At 56.2% G+C, this 15,021-nt stretch overlaps 2 protein-coding genes across 3 annotated transcripts in view; one reads left to right on the top strand and one right to left on the bottom strand.

Moving 5' to 3' along the window:
* The window catches only part of SSPN (sarcospan), a 44,044-nt gene extending 34,284 nt beyond the window's left edge, over positions 1-9,760 (bottom strand). The window contains exon 1 of the mRNA XM_040705788.2: positions 9,673-9,760. The gene's annotated coding sequence lies outside the window, so the exon portion shown is untranslated. The remainder of the gene's footprint in view (positions 1-9,672) is intronic.
* On the top strand, positions 7,541-13,400 carry BHLHE41 (basic helix-loop-helix family member e41). Of its 2 annotated transcripts, XR_003071312.3 has the most exons (6): positions 7,541-7,726; positions 7,878-7,941; positions 8,065-8,172; positions 8,246-8,357; positions 8,455-9,613; positions 11,421-13,400. XR_003071312.3 is itself a non-coding variant. In XM_015291485.4 (5 exons), exons 1-5 carry the CDS (start codon positions 7,665-7,667, stop codon positions 9,429-9,431), a joined length of 1,323 nt encoding a protein of 440 aa, XP_015146971.2. In that variant the 5' UTR covers positions 7,541-7,664; the 3' UTR covers positions 9,432-10,859. The 2 variants fall into 2 exon arrangements, 1 of the variants encoding a protein (XP_015146971.2); XM_015291485.4 differs by lacking the exon at positions 11,421-13,400 and having other exon boundaries at positions 8,455-10,859.
* The last annotated feature ends 1,621 nt before the right edge of the window (positions 13,401-15,021 follow it).

The following is a 15,021-nucleotide window of genomic DNA, read 5'->3' as shown; positions in this document are numbered from 1 at the left end:
CTTTGTTGGAGCAGAAATATGCCCTCAGCTGAAGCCCAGAGCAGGGAGAACAAGTGATGCAGGGGAAACGTGAACACCAGAGAAATAGTTTGCAAACCTGTTGCTGCCCTACCTGCAGAATCAACTATATGTGGACAGTGTTATGTGCCTTGGTGGGTCCAGAAAGTCTGCAAGACAGAGCGTCTCAGGGCAGGAGCAGTGAGCCCCATAGCATGGGCAGCACTAGCAGCTGGCAGCAGAAGCATGGGCTTCTTCATCCTCAAGTGCAAACCTGATGTCACTGTGCAAAGGGGAACAACTTGCTTTTACCTACCCTACCCAAAATAAGCAGGACAAAAATCCCTACAGCAGTGGACCAGGCAGCCTCACAGCCCTCCTCCAGCCCTCAAAGCAGTGCTATTGAGCCCCTGCTGCTCGCTTGGTATGAGGCTCAGGATACCAGTTTTTAACACCTCAGCTCTGGTGAAAATCGTTGGAAAGGCATTTTCTGCCTCCGACTGCTTGTGACACCATCATCCCCTTTCAGTGGCTGCTTTTATTCGCCTTCCTCCCAGCTTAAATAAACAAGAAGCAGGTTAAAAACAAACTCCTGGCCCCGTCCCCTTCCTGAGCTGGCTGTTCCATTGCTGCTTCCTGCCCTGTGCGCGAGCTTCCTCCTCCTGAGGAAAGAGGCACCGGCCAGAGCCGCCTGCGGTGGGGCGACGCGGCCTACCTGGCTCTGACACCCGTGCCCAGCCCACCCCCAGAGCCTTGCTGGGAGCTCACGGGCATGGCCACCCCAGCTGTCCCAGGGCAGGGGGACACTTGTTGACACTGTCTGTGTGTGCTGGGGCTTCTCCATCTCCGCTATGCTGGGCAAAAGTGTTGCTCGCTCCTTCTTCACCTTCTCCAAGGGGAAATTTTGTTTCACTTGCACCCCACCAGGAGCACAGAAACATTGTGCGACGGGCTGCTGGCTCGAGGGATTTTGCTTTTGGGAGCAGCCATGTGTCCCGTGCTCCAGCTGAGCTCTCCCATCCCTGCAATGAAGTACACCAGGAGCTCGCCCTGGCCTGAGGTGACCCTGTAACAGCAGGCTCCTGGGGATGTCGAAATGCTTCACATGCACGACTTTGCCTCACAGCACCCCTTGTGATGGGTGTTTTCTACTCCTGCCATTTGAAATGCTCAGAAACAGATAAAAAGGTGCCAAGCCTCACAGTGAGAGGTTGCGCTAGGCAGCTCTTCCTGCCCCTGGCTCCACGCTTTTTTGGCTAGGCCCAGGTGTTTTTCTCAGCACAGCGTCTGATATTTGGTTTTCTGTGCATACTAAAGAGCTTTATGTCCATCACAGCGCTGCTAAAACATGCCACTGTCTGGTGTTGGCAACGGCATTCTGAGCGGGGCTTTAAACCATTATAGATAAGTTATGTGTCATTTTCCATTTAAATTAAAATGGATCACGCGGAACTCAAGTGAAACTGATAGCTGCACTTTCATTTTATTTCATCCTATTTCCCCTTTATGACCAATTTTACCCTAATAATCAAAGCGTTGATTGCAGATCCCTAAGGCACCACGCGGCACACAGGACCAGGCTGGAAAGGGCCACTAGCTTCTGCATTGCCTGGGTTTCAGCTGCCAGACGGAGGCACAAGTTGGGTAATTAATGGTAACACATAATCTAGGCCAGTGTTCCCTTCCTCTGCTGAGAAAACCTCCACTTCTCAGTCTGCCTGAACTCTACAGGCATGGGGATGTGAAACATGATGGGTTCTGGCACCCACTGATGACGGCAGTGTTACCGGGTGGTCAAAACCCAGGGGTTCCCTGGCATAGAGATGCATTGGTTTGGGCTATACTGAACAAAGATGCTTAAAACGATGACAACAGCAAAAGAACATAAATTATCGTATTAATCCACATAAAAGGGCAAGTAGTAAAAATGCAAGCTCATTTTGTGGGACGGGAAGTGGGAGACAACCTCCATGGGGCTGACTGGTAAAGCCTAGATGAAAACCCTCGTCCTAAAAGACAGGCACAGTAAATACTCTGGTTTTCACCCAAATGATGAGAATGGGCTTTGCTGCTCCCAAGGCTTTTGAAAGGACTGTGATATGCTGGGTCTTACCACTCGAAGCACTTCAGTGGAGAAGCCCTGTTGCCTGTAAGTCTGAAACACCATCCCACCAACACCAACCCTTCGGGCTGCAGTCGCATGGAGATGTTTCAGGGCTGTCAGCCGCCTCACAGATCTGCTGCATTGTTCTGGATTCAGTGTTTCTCCCTTGAGCCTTGTGCAATCCTCCCATACCTCCTAGGACTTGGAGGGAGAAGATGTCTTTCACTTGGACATCTGGCACTGGTGCCCTATTAGACAAGCTTTGGGGCATTTTGTGAAATAGTCTGCAGCTCCCACAAGCTTCTTCAGTCAGAAACACAAAAACATCAGGCAGTGCAGACCATTAATGAAATGACTGTCAGACATTACTTCATGGTGTCTCTCTGTGTTTCTGTGGGACCGTTATTTGCAATAGGGGCACTAATCTCCCGCATGTATTTTCTACAGCCTTTCTCAATCTTACCAATAGGATTTTTCCCTTAGCTTAGCTAAGGTGTAGTTTTGGAAACGCATGGACTCCCGGTACAGTCCAGAATATCTGTCAATTTTAAAATAATAAAACATATTATTTTCCCACTCTGGGCATCACCTAACAAGGTTCTCCACAGGTTGTTTGCATGCGCTGTGACAGTAATTCATCTCCAGCTCCAAACTTACTCACCACGATCAGAGTGCATTTCCCTTGGTGCTTGAAAGATACACACTGTTGTACTCCACAAGTATATCTTGTTGGAGGGCAGTTGGGTTTCCCAGCTCACTTTCCAGCTACCGAGATGCTTTCTGGGAAGCACCTTCCAGCACTGGCTGGCTGTAAAGAGAAGAAACAAGCACCTCCTACTCTGCATCCGTCCTCTTGAAGAATCAACTCTTCCATTTCCCACCCATGACACCGCTTGCATTTATCCCCACAGCTTCTGCCTGTAAGCATCACCACTACTCCATTTGTGCCCAGATGTGTAGTTCAGTGTGTGGCTGCAAAGCTGCTATTTTTTCTTAATGCTTGAGCAAATTGCAATTGGGATGCACGACCTGCCCTTACTATAGTGTTTCTCCTGTGCAACCATCAACACAACTTACATGCCAGCTGAACCAAGAAGTGCACTGGTTGAAACTCCCAAAACTTGTTGCGTTGGCCACTGAAATGCTTTCCCTCTGTCACCCTACCTCTGCAACGGTTTTGCAATGTTAACAAATCTACAAACAAACCTTCCATAACATGACCAGAGTCCTACCAACCCGTACCTTTGTGAGTGGCAGGGGAGTGGGCCAGCTCCACGAAATCTCAGGGCCTTTTTTTTTCGTTTCAGTGGAAATTCCCCATCACCAGCTGTGTAACAGAGGTAACTGACGGTCTTTTGGAACAGCTCCCTTTCCTTTGGGACCAGTTACAGGCTGCCAGCCTTGAGCTTATCTCCAGCCATGTGTAACTGCACTTACCACTTCTCGTTCAAAGGTCTCAGCGTGCACCCATAATTAGCCCAAGCGCAGCAGGCCTCCCAAAAGGCTGAGGCCACTCAAGGCCTCCTGATGGTGTGCCGTGCCATCCCTTCATCAGAGCAGCCAAGCTGGCGCTTTATGTAAGCCCCCAACATCACTGAATCACCAGCTGATCAGGCTGTGCTGAGGAAGCAATTTTCCCTGACCTCCAGCTCCGCTTCTGCTTGCCAATACACAGCTTTCTGCTGCTTTGGGAATGCCCAAACCGAACCCAGCAGCAGCATCCAAGATCTCATCATTCACACACACAGCTTCTCTGCAGTGAATTCGGGGGGTGGCTGTTTCACTTACTCCTTGTTGCTGCTCCTGCAAAGCACCCAGCATGCAGATGGGATCATTTATATTTCACGTCCACATGATCTGATCCACAGGGGTCTTGAGGCTTCAGATCTCTCACAGCCGGGCTGGAAACAGCCCCGGGCTGTGACCACCTTTAATTGTACTGCCCCAGGAAGCGGGACAGCTTTTCACTGCAGACCAGCTGCCTGTAGATAATTTGCCCAGTCGAGGCACAACTCTAAGGAGAATTTGCAAGTTGATGGCGCAAGCCCCAGTTCCTGGTGTTTATGGTGCAGTGGGGTACCCCTGAGGTGGGTAGGCAGTAGCAGCCCGCCCAACCTCACAGCCGACTTTTTGCCCTGGTGCCTGTTTACCAGGCTGACTTCCCCAGGTCTGGATGTGCCCATGTTCTCCTGTCACTACCACCCACCTCGAGCTGACCGGCTCAATCAGTGTCAGCCCAGTTGCTGCTCTAGTTTGCTCAGTCTGGTAGGGTTTGAGACATTTCTGCTAATATCATCCATTCCACGTGGCCCAGGAGAGCCTCTGTGTTCAGCCTCTCCCTTTTAAAAAAAGTTTTGTCCAATAATGGATCCAGATTTCCACTCTCCTAGGCTGGACCCAGCCCCATTTCCGCAGCCAGTTGGGGGCCTTCGTCCACTGCTGCACATTGTGTCTTCACTCCCTGCCACTTTCCCACATCAGCTTTACATCTGTCTCAGAATTCAGCTGTGTGTTTGCATGGCTGCTCCCCCCCCCCCCCCCCCCCCCCTTATTTTACAGACATCGGGTATGTGTGTGGCACTGAAATGAAAGTTCTCATCTCTATGTGAGCCACAGGGCCATGCTGACAGGACTGACCATCTCATTGGCCCCATGCTCTGCTGTAGCCAGAGATGTAAGCACCTTGTGAAGTGCCACTGCCTCTCACAGTGTCTTTGATTTCCCATTACATACAGATGTAGCCTCTGGCTCAGGAAACTTCTGCACCACAAGCTGCTGGGCTGGAGAGCTTTCTTTACATGCATGCCCTGCTCCCCAGGCCTCTCCTACCAGGCTCCAGGGCAGCCAGACCTTCATCTGACCCACCTCAGGTTTTTATGTGTTCTTATGTCATTTTTCCCCCCTGGTCTCAGTCTGTTTATCCCACAGTTGAAAATCTATGAGTAGGTCGACATCCAGTGTACAGTGGCAGTCTTCATTAGTACCTTGTTACTCAAGCAAAGTGATGCAGATCCTCTCCTGGTTCAACTAGAATCTTGTTTTCCCGCGTTTTGCAGCACTTGGTTGGCCGGCTCTCTAATCCCATGGCTGATTCTGTGCCACACGCCCAGTCTAGACAGTTCAGTCTCTTTATTTCTTTTCTTCCCTGAAGGTGAGCATCCAACGCCATAAGAGCTGGAGCAATCAAGCTGGCCCCTAGGCACCGCACCTCAGAGGCCTTCCCTCACACTGTGGTTACGGACTGCACTGAACAAACCTCCCAAATGATTCTCCAAGAGACGCCATTCACACAGACCCAGCAGGGACGGGCAGTCTGATTTCTTCTTCCCAGACTGCAAATGGAGGCAAACGCTTGGCGTTCGGTGGTGTCCTGGCCAGCCCTCGTCTCCAGCAGGAGGCTGTTTATTTCCTGTGGTGACCTACAAGCCTTTGATTTCCTTTTCTGAGTGATTTTTCAGCGTCTTAACTCTCTGCTGTGGTTCGCTGTGGCTCATAAGTTGACCAAAGCTTTTCTTGCGTTTCTTATTTTCTGGAAAGCAATTTTTTTTCCACGATGGTCATGCTGCTGATCACCTCTTTGATCCATCTTGCCATTTTAAACCGGGAACCTTCCAGGAGGATTTCACACTCTCCGGACACTGGAGCCTTTTATCCTTGTCTGCAGGTGACCTCTTATAAACCTCTCTTAGAAGTTTCCAGATGTTGCTTCAGCTCCTTGTGCAAATCCTCCAGCTGTCTCAGATCATGTTTTGCATCTTTTGATCATTTTCGATTTCCGTTCCCGCTGGGTTTCAGAGGAATCCCACACGTAGGATTTCTCCTCTTGGAACCTACGACTCGTTCTGAACATTGCTTCCGCAATTTGAAGGTTTGCAGGTCGTCCCAGGGGGGGACAAAGCTGGTGAAGATGCTCCAGAGATGCTCCAGGTGCTGCACAAGGACGCGCTCCAGACTCATCCCCCCTCTCCCCGCTCCCACATATGAGTTACAGAGAGCATGCGGAGCCATTCCCTTGCCCACCGGAGGGCTCGGCTGGAGGCGGCTGTCTTTTCTGTCAGAGTCCCGGCTCCCCTTGAGCCAGCGCTCCCCAGAAGTTTTCACTCAGGGCTGAGCTCCATCTTGCATCTGAGCTGCACCTGAGCTTTTCTGGATGCTTTCCAGTCAGGAGGAGAGGACTTTCTCCTCTAGCTCCACCTCGAGCGCCCAAACGGGTGCTTGCCTCGGTGCAAGCGATCCCACGCGGCACGGCTGAGCGCTGCCGGCGATGCCCGTGCCCGAGCGCCGCCAGTCCCCTCCGCTCCCTTCCAAGGGAGCAGCCCTGCAGCCCGCGCATCCGCCGCCGTTCCTCGCCGGCACTGCTCTCCCGGCCGCCCAACGGGAGCCCTCGAACCTCTCCCCTGGGCATTCCCAAATATAACCTACGGGAACACGGCGCACGCAGCCCCAGTTTATTTTTAGCCCCCCGTTTCGTTGCGCTGACGGTGTGAAAATGTCACCGGGTTAACGGGGCTGAAGGCGCCCGCGGTGCCACCCGCACCCTGCCCGGCAGCCGGAGCCTCTCCAACCTCCCCGGCTCTCCGCTCACACCCCGCGCGCGGCAGCGCGCTCTCCTGCAGTCGGCCGCCGCTCGCCCGGCTCCCCTCGGATCGGGTCCCGTCTCCCGTCTCCCGCCTCCCCCGGGGGCTGCTGTGGGGCAGAGCCCGGGCGGGCCCGGGAGGAGCACGTTGCCGGCCCTGTGCCGCCCCGGGCGGGGCGGGGGAGAGAGCTGCGGTGCCGCCGCGGGGGGCGGACGCCCGGAGCCGGCGCTGCGTGCACGTGCGGGGCTGCGTGCGGGGCGCAACCACACGCGGCGGCACCTGCGGGGGGTGTGAGCGGGGGGGGACGTGCGGGGACGTGCAGCGTCCGGCAGGGGGAAGCGGAGGTTTCCCCCCCCCCCCCCCACACGCCTTTGCCCGGAGGGGAGCAGCTGTGCCTTACGGGGACGGTGGTCGGCCCCCCGAGCGGAGAGAAGAGTGGAGACTGAAGGACGGTAGAGACTGAAGTCAATTTAAAAATAAAAATACACGCGAATTTAACAAGATAGAAATAGGGAAAAGCACGAAGACGTTAAGTGGATGGAAGTGAAGAAAACGCGCCGCTAAAACCCAACAGCGGCGGCAGCCGCACGGGAACGCCGCTCTCTGGCAGGGCGGCCCGGGGACCCCCCCGCAACCCGCCGAGGGCTCCCCGCAGGCCCCGCCCCCCCGCCCCTCCCTCCCTCCCGGCGCGCGCCGCACGTGAGCCGGGTGCGGGGCGGGCCGGCGGCGCGCGTGCCCCGCGGGCAGCTCAGCGCGGCGCGGCGGGTGCAAGGCGCGGCGGTGCTGCGGGCGGGCGCGCGGGAGCGAGGCGGGCAGGGGGAGCGGCGGGGGCGGGGGGGCCGAGCCGCCGCACGCTTTCGCCACTGCACGGGAGAGGGGGCCGGAGGCTGCATGTGCGCAGCTCCGCCCGCGGATCCCCGAAGCCCGCTCGCAGCATCCCGCGGATCCCGGCCAGCGCAGCGAGGGAACGCCGCCCGCCGCCTGCCATGGACGAGGGCATCTCCCGCCTGCCCGAGCGGCAGCTGCTGGAGCACCGCGATTTCCTAGGGTAAGCGTCCCCGCCGCGCCCCGCTCCGCTCTCTCAAACGGAGCGCTGCAGAGCGCTGCGGGAGGCGGCTCCGCCGCCCCGCCGCCCCGCCGCCCGTTCGGGGGGCGCCGGGCCGCGCTCCGGGCCGGGCTGCAGCTCCGCGTCCCCGCAGGCTGGAGTACCCGGCGCTCTACATGTGCAAGCCCAAGCGCGGCGTGAAGCGGGACGAGAGCAAGGTAAGGGCGGGCTGCGGCGCTCCGGCACCGCGCTCCGAACTTCCCCGGGGCGGCGCGCTGCGGTGCGGCTCGGGGCGTGCGGGGCTCCGGGGCCGTGCGTGACGCCGGGCGCCTCCGTGCCAGGAGACGTACAAACTGCCGCACCGGCTGATCGAGAAGAAGCGGCGGGACAGGATCAACGAGTGCATCGCGCAGCTGAAGGACCTGCTGCCCGAGCACCTCAAGCTCACGGTAAGCCCGGGGGGGCCTCGGCTCCCGGTGGTGCCGCCGGGAGGAGGCCGAGCGCCCGCCGCCTGCCTTGCAGACGCTGGGGCACCTGGAGAAGGCGGTGGTGCTGGAGCTGACGCTGAAGCACCTGAAGGCGCTGACGGCGCTGACGGAGCAGCAGCACCAGAAGATCGTCGCGCTGCAGAGCGGTACGCGGGCCCGGGGGCGGGCGCGGGCAGAGCGGGGCGACGCGCGGCGGCGGCGGCGGGCGAACGCTGTCCCCCCCCCCGGGGGGCTTTCCCGCAGGGGAGCGCTCCGTCAAGTCTCCGGTGCAGGCCGACCTGGACGCTTTCCACTCGGGCTTTCAGACGTGCGCCAAGGAGGTGCTGCAGTTCCTGTCCCGCTCCGAGAGCTGGACCCCCCGCGAGCAGCGCTGCGCCCAGCTCCTCGGCCACCTGCACGCCGTCTCCTCGCAGTTCCTGCCCGGCCCGCGGCTCCTCTCGCCGCCGCCGGGCCCGCTCGCCAAGGGACCCTCCTCCTCTTCCTCCCCGCCCGCCCCGCTCCGCGCGCCGGCCCGCAAGCCGGAGGGCCAGGCGCACTGCGTGCCCGTCATCCAGCGGACTCACGCCGCCGAGCCGGGCGCCGAGACCGACACGGACACGGACAGCGGCTACGGCGGCGAGGCCGAGGCGCGGCCGGAGCGCGGCGCGGGGCCGGCGGGGCCGCTCCCCGCGCTGCCCGTCAAGCAGGAGCCGGCGGGGGACGAGGCGCCGCCCGCGCCCAAGCGGCCGAGGCTGGAGCGGGGCGGCAGCCCCCCGCCCGGCGCCGCCCTGCCCGGCGCTGCCCGCGGCGCCGACGCCGCGCTGCTGAGCTCGCTGATGGCGCTGGGCGCGGGCGGCGGCGCGGCGCCCTTCGGACAGCCGGCGGCCCCCTTCTGCCTGCCCTTCTACTTCATCTCCCCCTCGGCCGCCGCCGCCTACGTGCAGCCCTTCCTGGATAAGGGCGGCCTGGAGAAGTACCTCTACCCCGCCGCCCCCATCCCGCTGCTCTACCCCGGCATCCCGGCGCAGGCGGCCGCCGCCGCCGCCGCGGCCGCCGCGGCCGCCGCCTCCTTCCCCTGCCTCTCGTCCGTGCTCGGCCCCGCCGAAAAGGCGGCCGGGCTGTCCCCGGCGCCCCACCTGCCGCCCCCCTTCGCCGCCGCCGCCGCCGCGGTGCCCGCCGCCGAGCCCGGCGAGGAAGCGGAGCCCGCGGCCGCCGAGGAGCCCGGCGCCGAAGGGCCGTGAGCGCGGAGGGCGGGCGGGAGGCGGCGCCGGAGGGGCCCGCGGAGCCCCCCGCGCCGCTGCCCCGCAGAGGACCGTCCCGGACGAAATTTGCTACTCAGTATTTTTTTAATGTTTGGCTTTATAAGTGCATACATATGTTAAGGAAAAAAGAAAGAAAAAGAAGAAGGAAAGGAAGAGAAATAGTAAGGATACTTTTTTTTTTCTCTCTCTCTCTCTCTCTAAGGTAACTTAAATGTCGCACCTTATTGTGATGGGTTTGTAGTGTCCCTGGGTCCCGCCGAGATGCTCGCACCGCGCCGGGCGGGCTCAGGTTGGGGCGGAGGGGCGGCGGAGCGCCGCACCTGTGCCAGCACTTTATGGGCGGCCGCAGTGCCTTGGGCACCCCGGGGCGCCGCCGGCTTCGGGCGTGCGGGAAGGAGGGCAGAGCCGTTATGTAACCCCGCGTTCGGTTGTTCTGTTTTCGGCTGAGGTATACGGCCGCGGCGAGTGCGTCTGTGCTCACCCCTCTTTATTTAATTCAGTATGTTCCCCGGAGATCCCCCCCCGAACCGTGCTGTATAAAACGAATGTTTCTGCACTGAACTACGGAAAGGAAACCCCTCTCTCTCCCCCTCCCTCCCCTCGCTAAGAAAGCGGAGAGCGGCTCGTTGAGCGTAAGTTCTGACTGACACGACGCGGAGGAAAACCCCCCCCGCTTTGCAATCGAACGCCGACACCTTCGGGGCGACTTTCCCGGCCGGGCTCTCCCCTCATCCCGCTCCCGAGCACCGCGATTTCCCTTTCTGGAGCCAAACCAGACGCCAGATAATCACACAGATAAAGCTTTTATAATAAGGCTTAAACCGAGACCTTGCCTGGATATTTTTAGTTTGTTGCCAAGGTAGCACTGTGAGAAATCTCACTTGAATGTTATGTAAGAGGTGAGACACAACAGTCTGACTCGGCGCGAGCGCGTACCCGGCTCGGCCCGGCGCTTCGGTGCATTGCTGCTGCTGTTGCTGCTGTTCGCCTCAAACGCTGTGTTTAAACAACGTTCCAGACCTTAGCGGCCTACCGAGTGGCTGTATGTACATAGTTGTTAATACATCCAATTAATGATGTCTGACATGCTATTTTTGTAGGGAGAAAATACGTGTTAATGATATTTTGAGTTAAATATCTTTTGGGAGGATTTGCTGACAAAGTTGCACTTTTGTTACGATGCTTACGCTTGATACGAGCTTACGCCGTCTTAAATTATTAAAAGAAAATAAATCCTGTCTGCAAGAAACCAGCCGGTTTAGAACAGATTAGTATGTGATATATTAGAGACCGATCTTTATATTCCGTATTTTCCAGCACTCCATGAATTCTATTATCTAAATATTTCCACACTATTTTGTGATTGAAAAAGTTCTTACTAAGGAATAAAAACTTTAATACGCAAAACGGGGTTGTCTGCTAATTCGGCACCTTGCGATGGTAGGTCACAGCGGTAGGTGCACGGGGTGGCCCCAGGCGTGATGCTGCAGCTGGCGGTGATGGCTGCGCGCCCCGTCACGTTTTGAAGCCGGGTTTCAATGTGCTCTCGGGTTCCTCTAAGTCACTTTGGGTCCTTTTTTGAGTGTGAAGGAACAGACGTGCTCCTTCCCGAGGCTCACCTTTTCCCTCTTCTGCCCGCCAAGTACGGATTTTTGTCTTTTCAAGTGAATCCTTTGCATTTCTGCTGCTGTGCGCGTGCTGTCTTTGTTCAGCGTGAGCAAACGTGACGGTGTGCGTGACGGTCGGTGCCGTGAGTAGCTGAACTCCGGAGGAACGGTGTACGTCCCAGCGTGGAAATCAGCTAGGGGAGCCGAACCTTTGGGGCGGGGGGAGAGCAGGAGGGGGAGCGGAGCAGTTGGGAGCAGGCGGGTAATGCACGGCGTGGAAATACGCTACCCTAAAGACCTCCGCAGGTTTAATATCTGAGCCGCTCATCACCTTTTCTTCCCCAAATTCTTCCTGTTGCAGGGAAATAAAATTAAGGAAGCTCTCCAACAGTAGCCTGCGTTTATGTAAGAGAGACATAGAGAGTGCTTCTTGCTCCCTCTTCTGGTTCCTCAGCACCAGTACCCCGCACTCGGCTGCACCGACAGAACGAAGCTGGAGTGCAGACATCACAGCAAACTGTGGGACTCGTGCTGACTCCAGTGGTCCTTTGGGATGCAAGAGGACGTATAAACCGGGTGAAAAAATAAGTTCTTTTCTTAAGCGGTTCAAACACGATTGTTAAGAAGTAGGTGTGTGTCTCTTTGTATAGAAACTATAGTAACAGTAATTTGTACTAGAAAAAGATATCACAGAAAGATGCCAATCTGATTTTTCCCATTCAGTCTCAGGGCTGCTACTTCACACCCCCGTGCCTGTCGAGATCAGTTGCTGAAAGCAAAGCGTATCGAAGGCAATGTTAAAAACTGCTGCTGGTCAGGGATGCCACTGTTGTGTGCATGGGGCTGGCACGGGGATGAAAGGGAGCTGGGTGCAGCCCTAATGCTCTGCAGCTCACCAGCCACTTTGCTTTAACCTGCATAGCTAAAGAGCTACGCTGGGCTGGCCGTGCTCGTGTACCCTCACGCCAGGGAGGGAATGGGCCTTACCGTTCGTGAAGCCCTTCCTGCCCATTTATTACGTGCACAGGAACGGCAGAGCCATGAGCACTGCTGAGAAGAGCCCATGGCCGCCCCTCCCGCACAACTTGGGTGGTGTGAAACCCGAGTGAGGACCGGGCTCTGTGTCTTTGTCACGTTTCCAGCTTTTGGGAATACGGATCAGCTTAGATTTCACTGGGCTGCAAACCGAGATCCTTGCAGGGCTTTACCAGTTTCAGTGTTTACCGTGTACAATAACAGGATGGCTTATTTTTATTAGCCCTTGAATCAAGCATGCCAAATGATTTCATGCCAAGTTACAGCGTTAATGGAGTCTATTAATTTATTACATAAAACATAAAGGCAAAATAAAACCAATGCCTAACAAAAGCAAACAGGTTTAAAAGAGGCTTGTAATTGGGGCTGATAACCCACTGCTGCTGCAGGCAAAAGGTAAATGCCAGGAGGGACCCGAAGAATCAGCTCTTCAGGTTTTTATTCAATCCCAGGCTTCCTCAGATCCCTTTGGAGCCTAAGCCAAACTGTATGTTTTACATTTTCTCAAAGTTAAATGATATACTTAAACAACAGACAACAGCCTGGCAGGCTTAAATATATATTCACTTACATGCAAATATCAGTGCTCATTATCCCTACCTACTTTCTGTCACTCCATAATACATGGTGGAACTCTTACCTGTGCTTCCCAGGCGCTATGAGCGCAGGACTGGCTGCTGTATGTATGGCATATGCTGGGATAGATACTGTGTTTCTCGTAAACCACAAGACACAACATAAAGGGGTACATGTATTTTCTTAAGCAAAAAAAGTTTGAAAACAGGTCTTACTTACCCAGTATATTATGACGGCACGGAAGGTTCCACCACAGTGTGCCAAATAAAGATTTTTAAGCCAGTGGAAGGTAATATCATATAACTCCCACTTAAGGCAATGAAAGTTTTATGTTTGGAAAGATTACAGTTACAGAACTCAAATTGACTATTGACTCTGTTTAAGAAAGTCCAGACCTACCAATTAAGTCAGTGTGAGTCTGTTTCTTGAGTGTAATTGGTTTTGAAGTCGGTCCTAAGTCTAAGTTTTGGGGCTTATTTGTTTCTTGGCTTGGTTTAATTTTTGCTGCTAGTTGGACTGTGTTCAATACTCAGCAAGCCTGGGGACTGCGTGCACTGCAGTGCTTCAGCACAGGCAAATTTATAGTCTGTGGGTCCCACAATGTGTTTCCTTTCCTCTTCGAACATCAGCTCCTGAAGTCATGTGATCTTTGCCTTGACTTGAGAAGTTTCCTGCCTGTTAGCTGCAGAAATGTTCGTAAAACATGACCTTAAAGAAAACAAGAAACAGAAACGTCTTATTTCCTCTCTGTAAAATAACACTTGTAATTTTTAGAGCCAGCTTCACTCAAGAAAGCCTGACTTTCTCTTCACTGTTGCTGGCTATGCTGCAGAACAGCTCAGAGAAACCAGTGGCTCACCTGCCACTAGCAGCAGCTGTACAAGTCCCAGACAAACCCAGGCCAGAGCGAGCTGTCGCTGCCACTTGTCTCTGGGTCCCTTATGCAGTCACAGGTCTCCAGGTTTGCCCACCTTCCTTGAACACAAAGCTTGCCACTGCCTCCATCACACAGGCCCAAGTCAAGCAGCGTGGCCCTCTCTGCCTCCCTGAACACATGGATGCCCAGCAGAACTGTTGCTGCCTGCTCCTGGGGCACCAGCATGCTTCCTCCTGCCTGGCAGTGCCTGGAGGAGGCAGGTCATGCGTGGCACGGGCGACAGGCCATGGCTTTGTGCTTCCCAGGAAGCTGGGACCATGGCTTAAGGCAGCTCTGTGAGGCCTAGGGCCTGGAGACAGCTTTCTCCAGCATCCGTAGAGACTTTCTGTTGTTCTCTTTCCAAAGCTCAGTTTCCCATCCCTGTTAATCCTGGTGCAGGCTACAAGCACGTGCACTGATTTTCACCAGTCTCGGCAGATCTTTTACCTCAGCCAGGATATTCTGGGCTCAAACAAGGAAGTAAGGATTTGTTCCTCATTAGAAACACATCCACATTCCCGTCCCCACTGAGTTTATCACAGTGAGGTTCTCGCTCAATCTACCAGAAAGGACACAATGCTAAGTGGCACAAATCTTGTCTGAGAGCTCTGTGAGCTGGGGGCCTCCATCCTCTGGTACCAGCAGATCCGCAAGTACAGGCATCTGCCAGGCGTTGCCGTCTGCGTGACTGCAGCCCAGGGAAGCACCTCCAAGCTGTGCCTCCGCTCACCCCCCTCAGTGCGGAGGTGAGCCAGGTCGCGTGATACATCTCCATCCAGACCAAAGCCGGAGAACCAGATACCAAAACAGAAAGGCTTGTGGTCACGGCACTCTCACAACTGAGGCATTTCTGAAGAACAGCCTCAGGAAAAGAGCTATGTAAATGCGGCACCCTCTTACTCAGCAGAATAGGGCTCCCCGAGTGCGTTCAGAGCCCCATCTGCACTACGGAGCCCACCGGGCTGACAGATGCTGAAGCAGACTCGATGCTCCCTGCACTTTACTGACACAGTTGCCAAGGCTCCAGCCCCACAGTTGGCAGCAGGCAGCACAAAGCTTTGCTAGCACATAGCGCTGCTTGCAAAGCATCTCTACACAGGAGCAGCCGTTCATTTGCACAGCCCTTGGCACGGTTCTGAGGTAAAGATTGGGATGCAGCCCTCCGAACTGGCTCCGTGGCTGCCGTCCCAGGGCAGTGACCCTTCCGGTGGCCTCGGTCCACGTTCCCTGGCCAAGACGGCTGCAGGCCTGGATCCCGGCTTCCAGCGGCCAGCGGCTCGGGAGGAAACACCCTATCCGTGCCCTGTCAGGGCGCAGGGGCCGCCTCAGCCCGGCGGCTCACCACAGCGCGAGGCGCCAACGGCCGTCACGCGCGCGCCCACCTGACCGCCGCGCACGCTGCCCGGCACGTGCTGCGCCGCTGCAGGGAGGGGGG

Source organism: Gallus gallus, chromosome 1, assembly GCF_016699485.2.
Source record: "Gallus gallus isolate bGalGal1 chromosome 1, bGalGal1.mat.broiler.GRCg7b, whole genome shotgun sequence".
NCBI lineage: Eukaryota > Metazoa > Chordata > Aves > Galliformes > Phasianidae > Gallus > Gallus gallus.
The sequence above is the reverse complement of the archived record's forward strand: the minus strand, read 5'-3'. Positions and strand labels throughout refer to the sequence as shown.

Coding starts and splice junctions, on each gene's coding strand:
- BHLHE41 (XM_015291485.4), top strand. CDS start 7,665: ATGGACGAGGGCATCTCCCGCCTGCCCGAGCGGCAGCTGCTGGAGCAC. Junction 7,727..7,877: donor GAGCACCGCGATTTCCTAGG/GTAAGCGTCCCC, acceptor GCGTCCCCGCAG/GCTGGAGTACCCGGCGCTCT. Junction 7,942..8,064: donor TGAAGCGGGACGAGAGCAAG/GTAAGGGCGGGC, acceptor CCTCCGTGCCAG/GAGACGTACAAACTGCCGCA.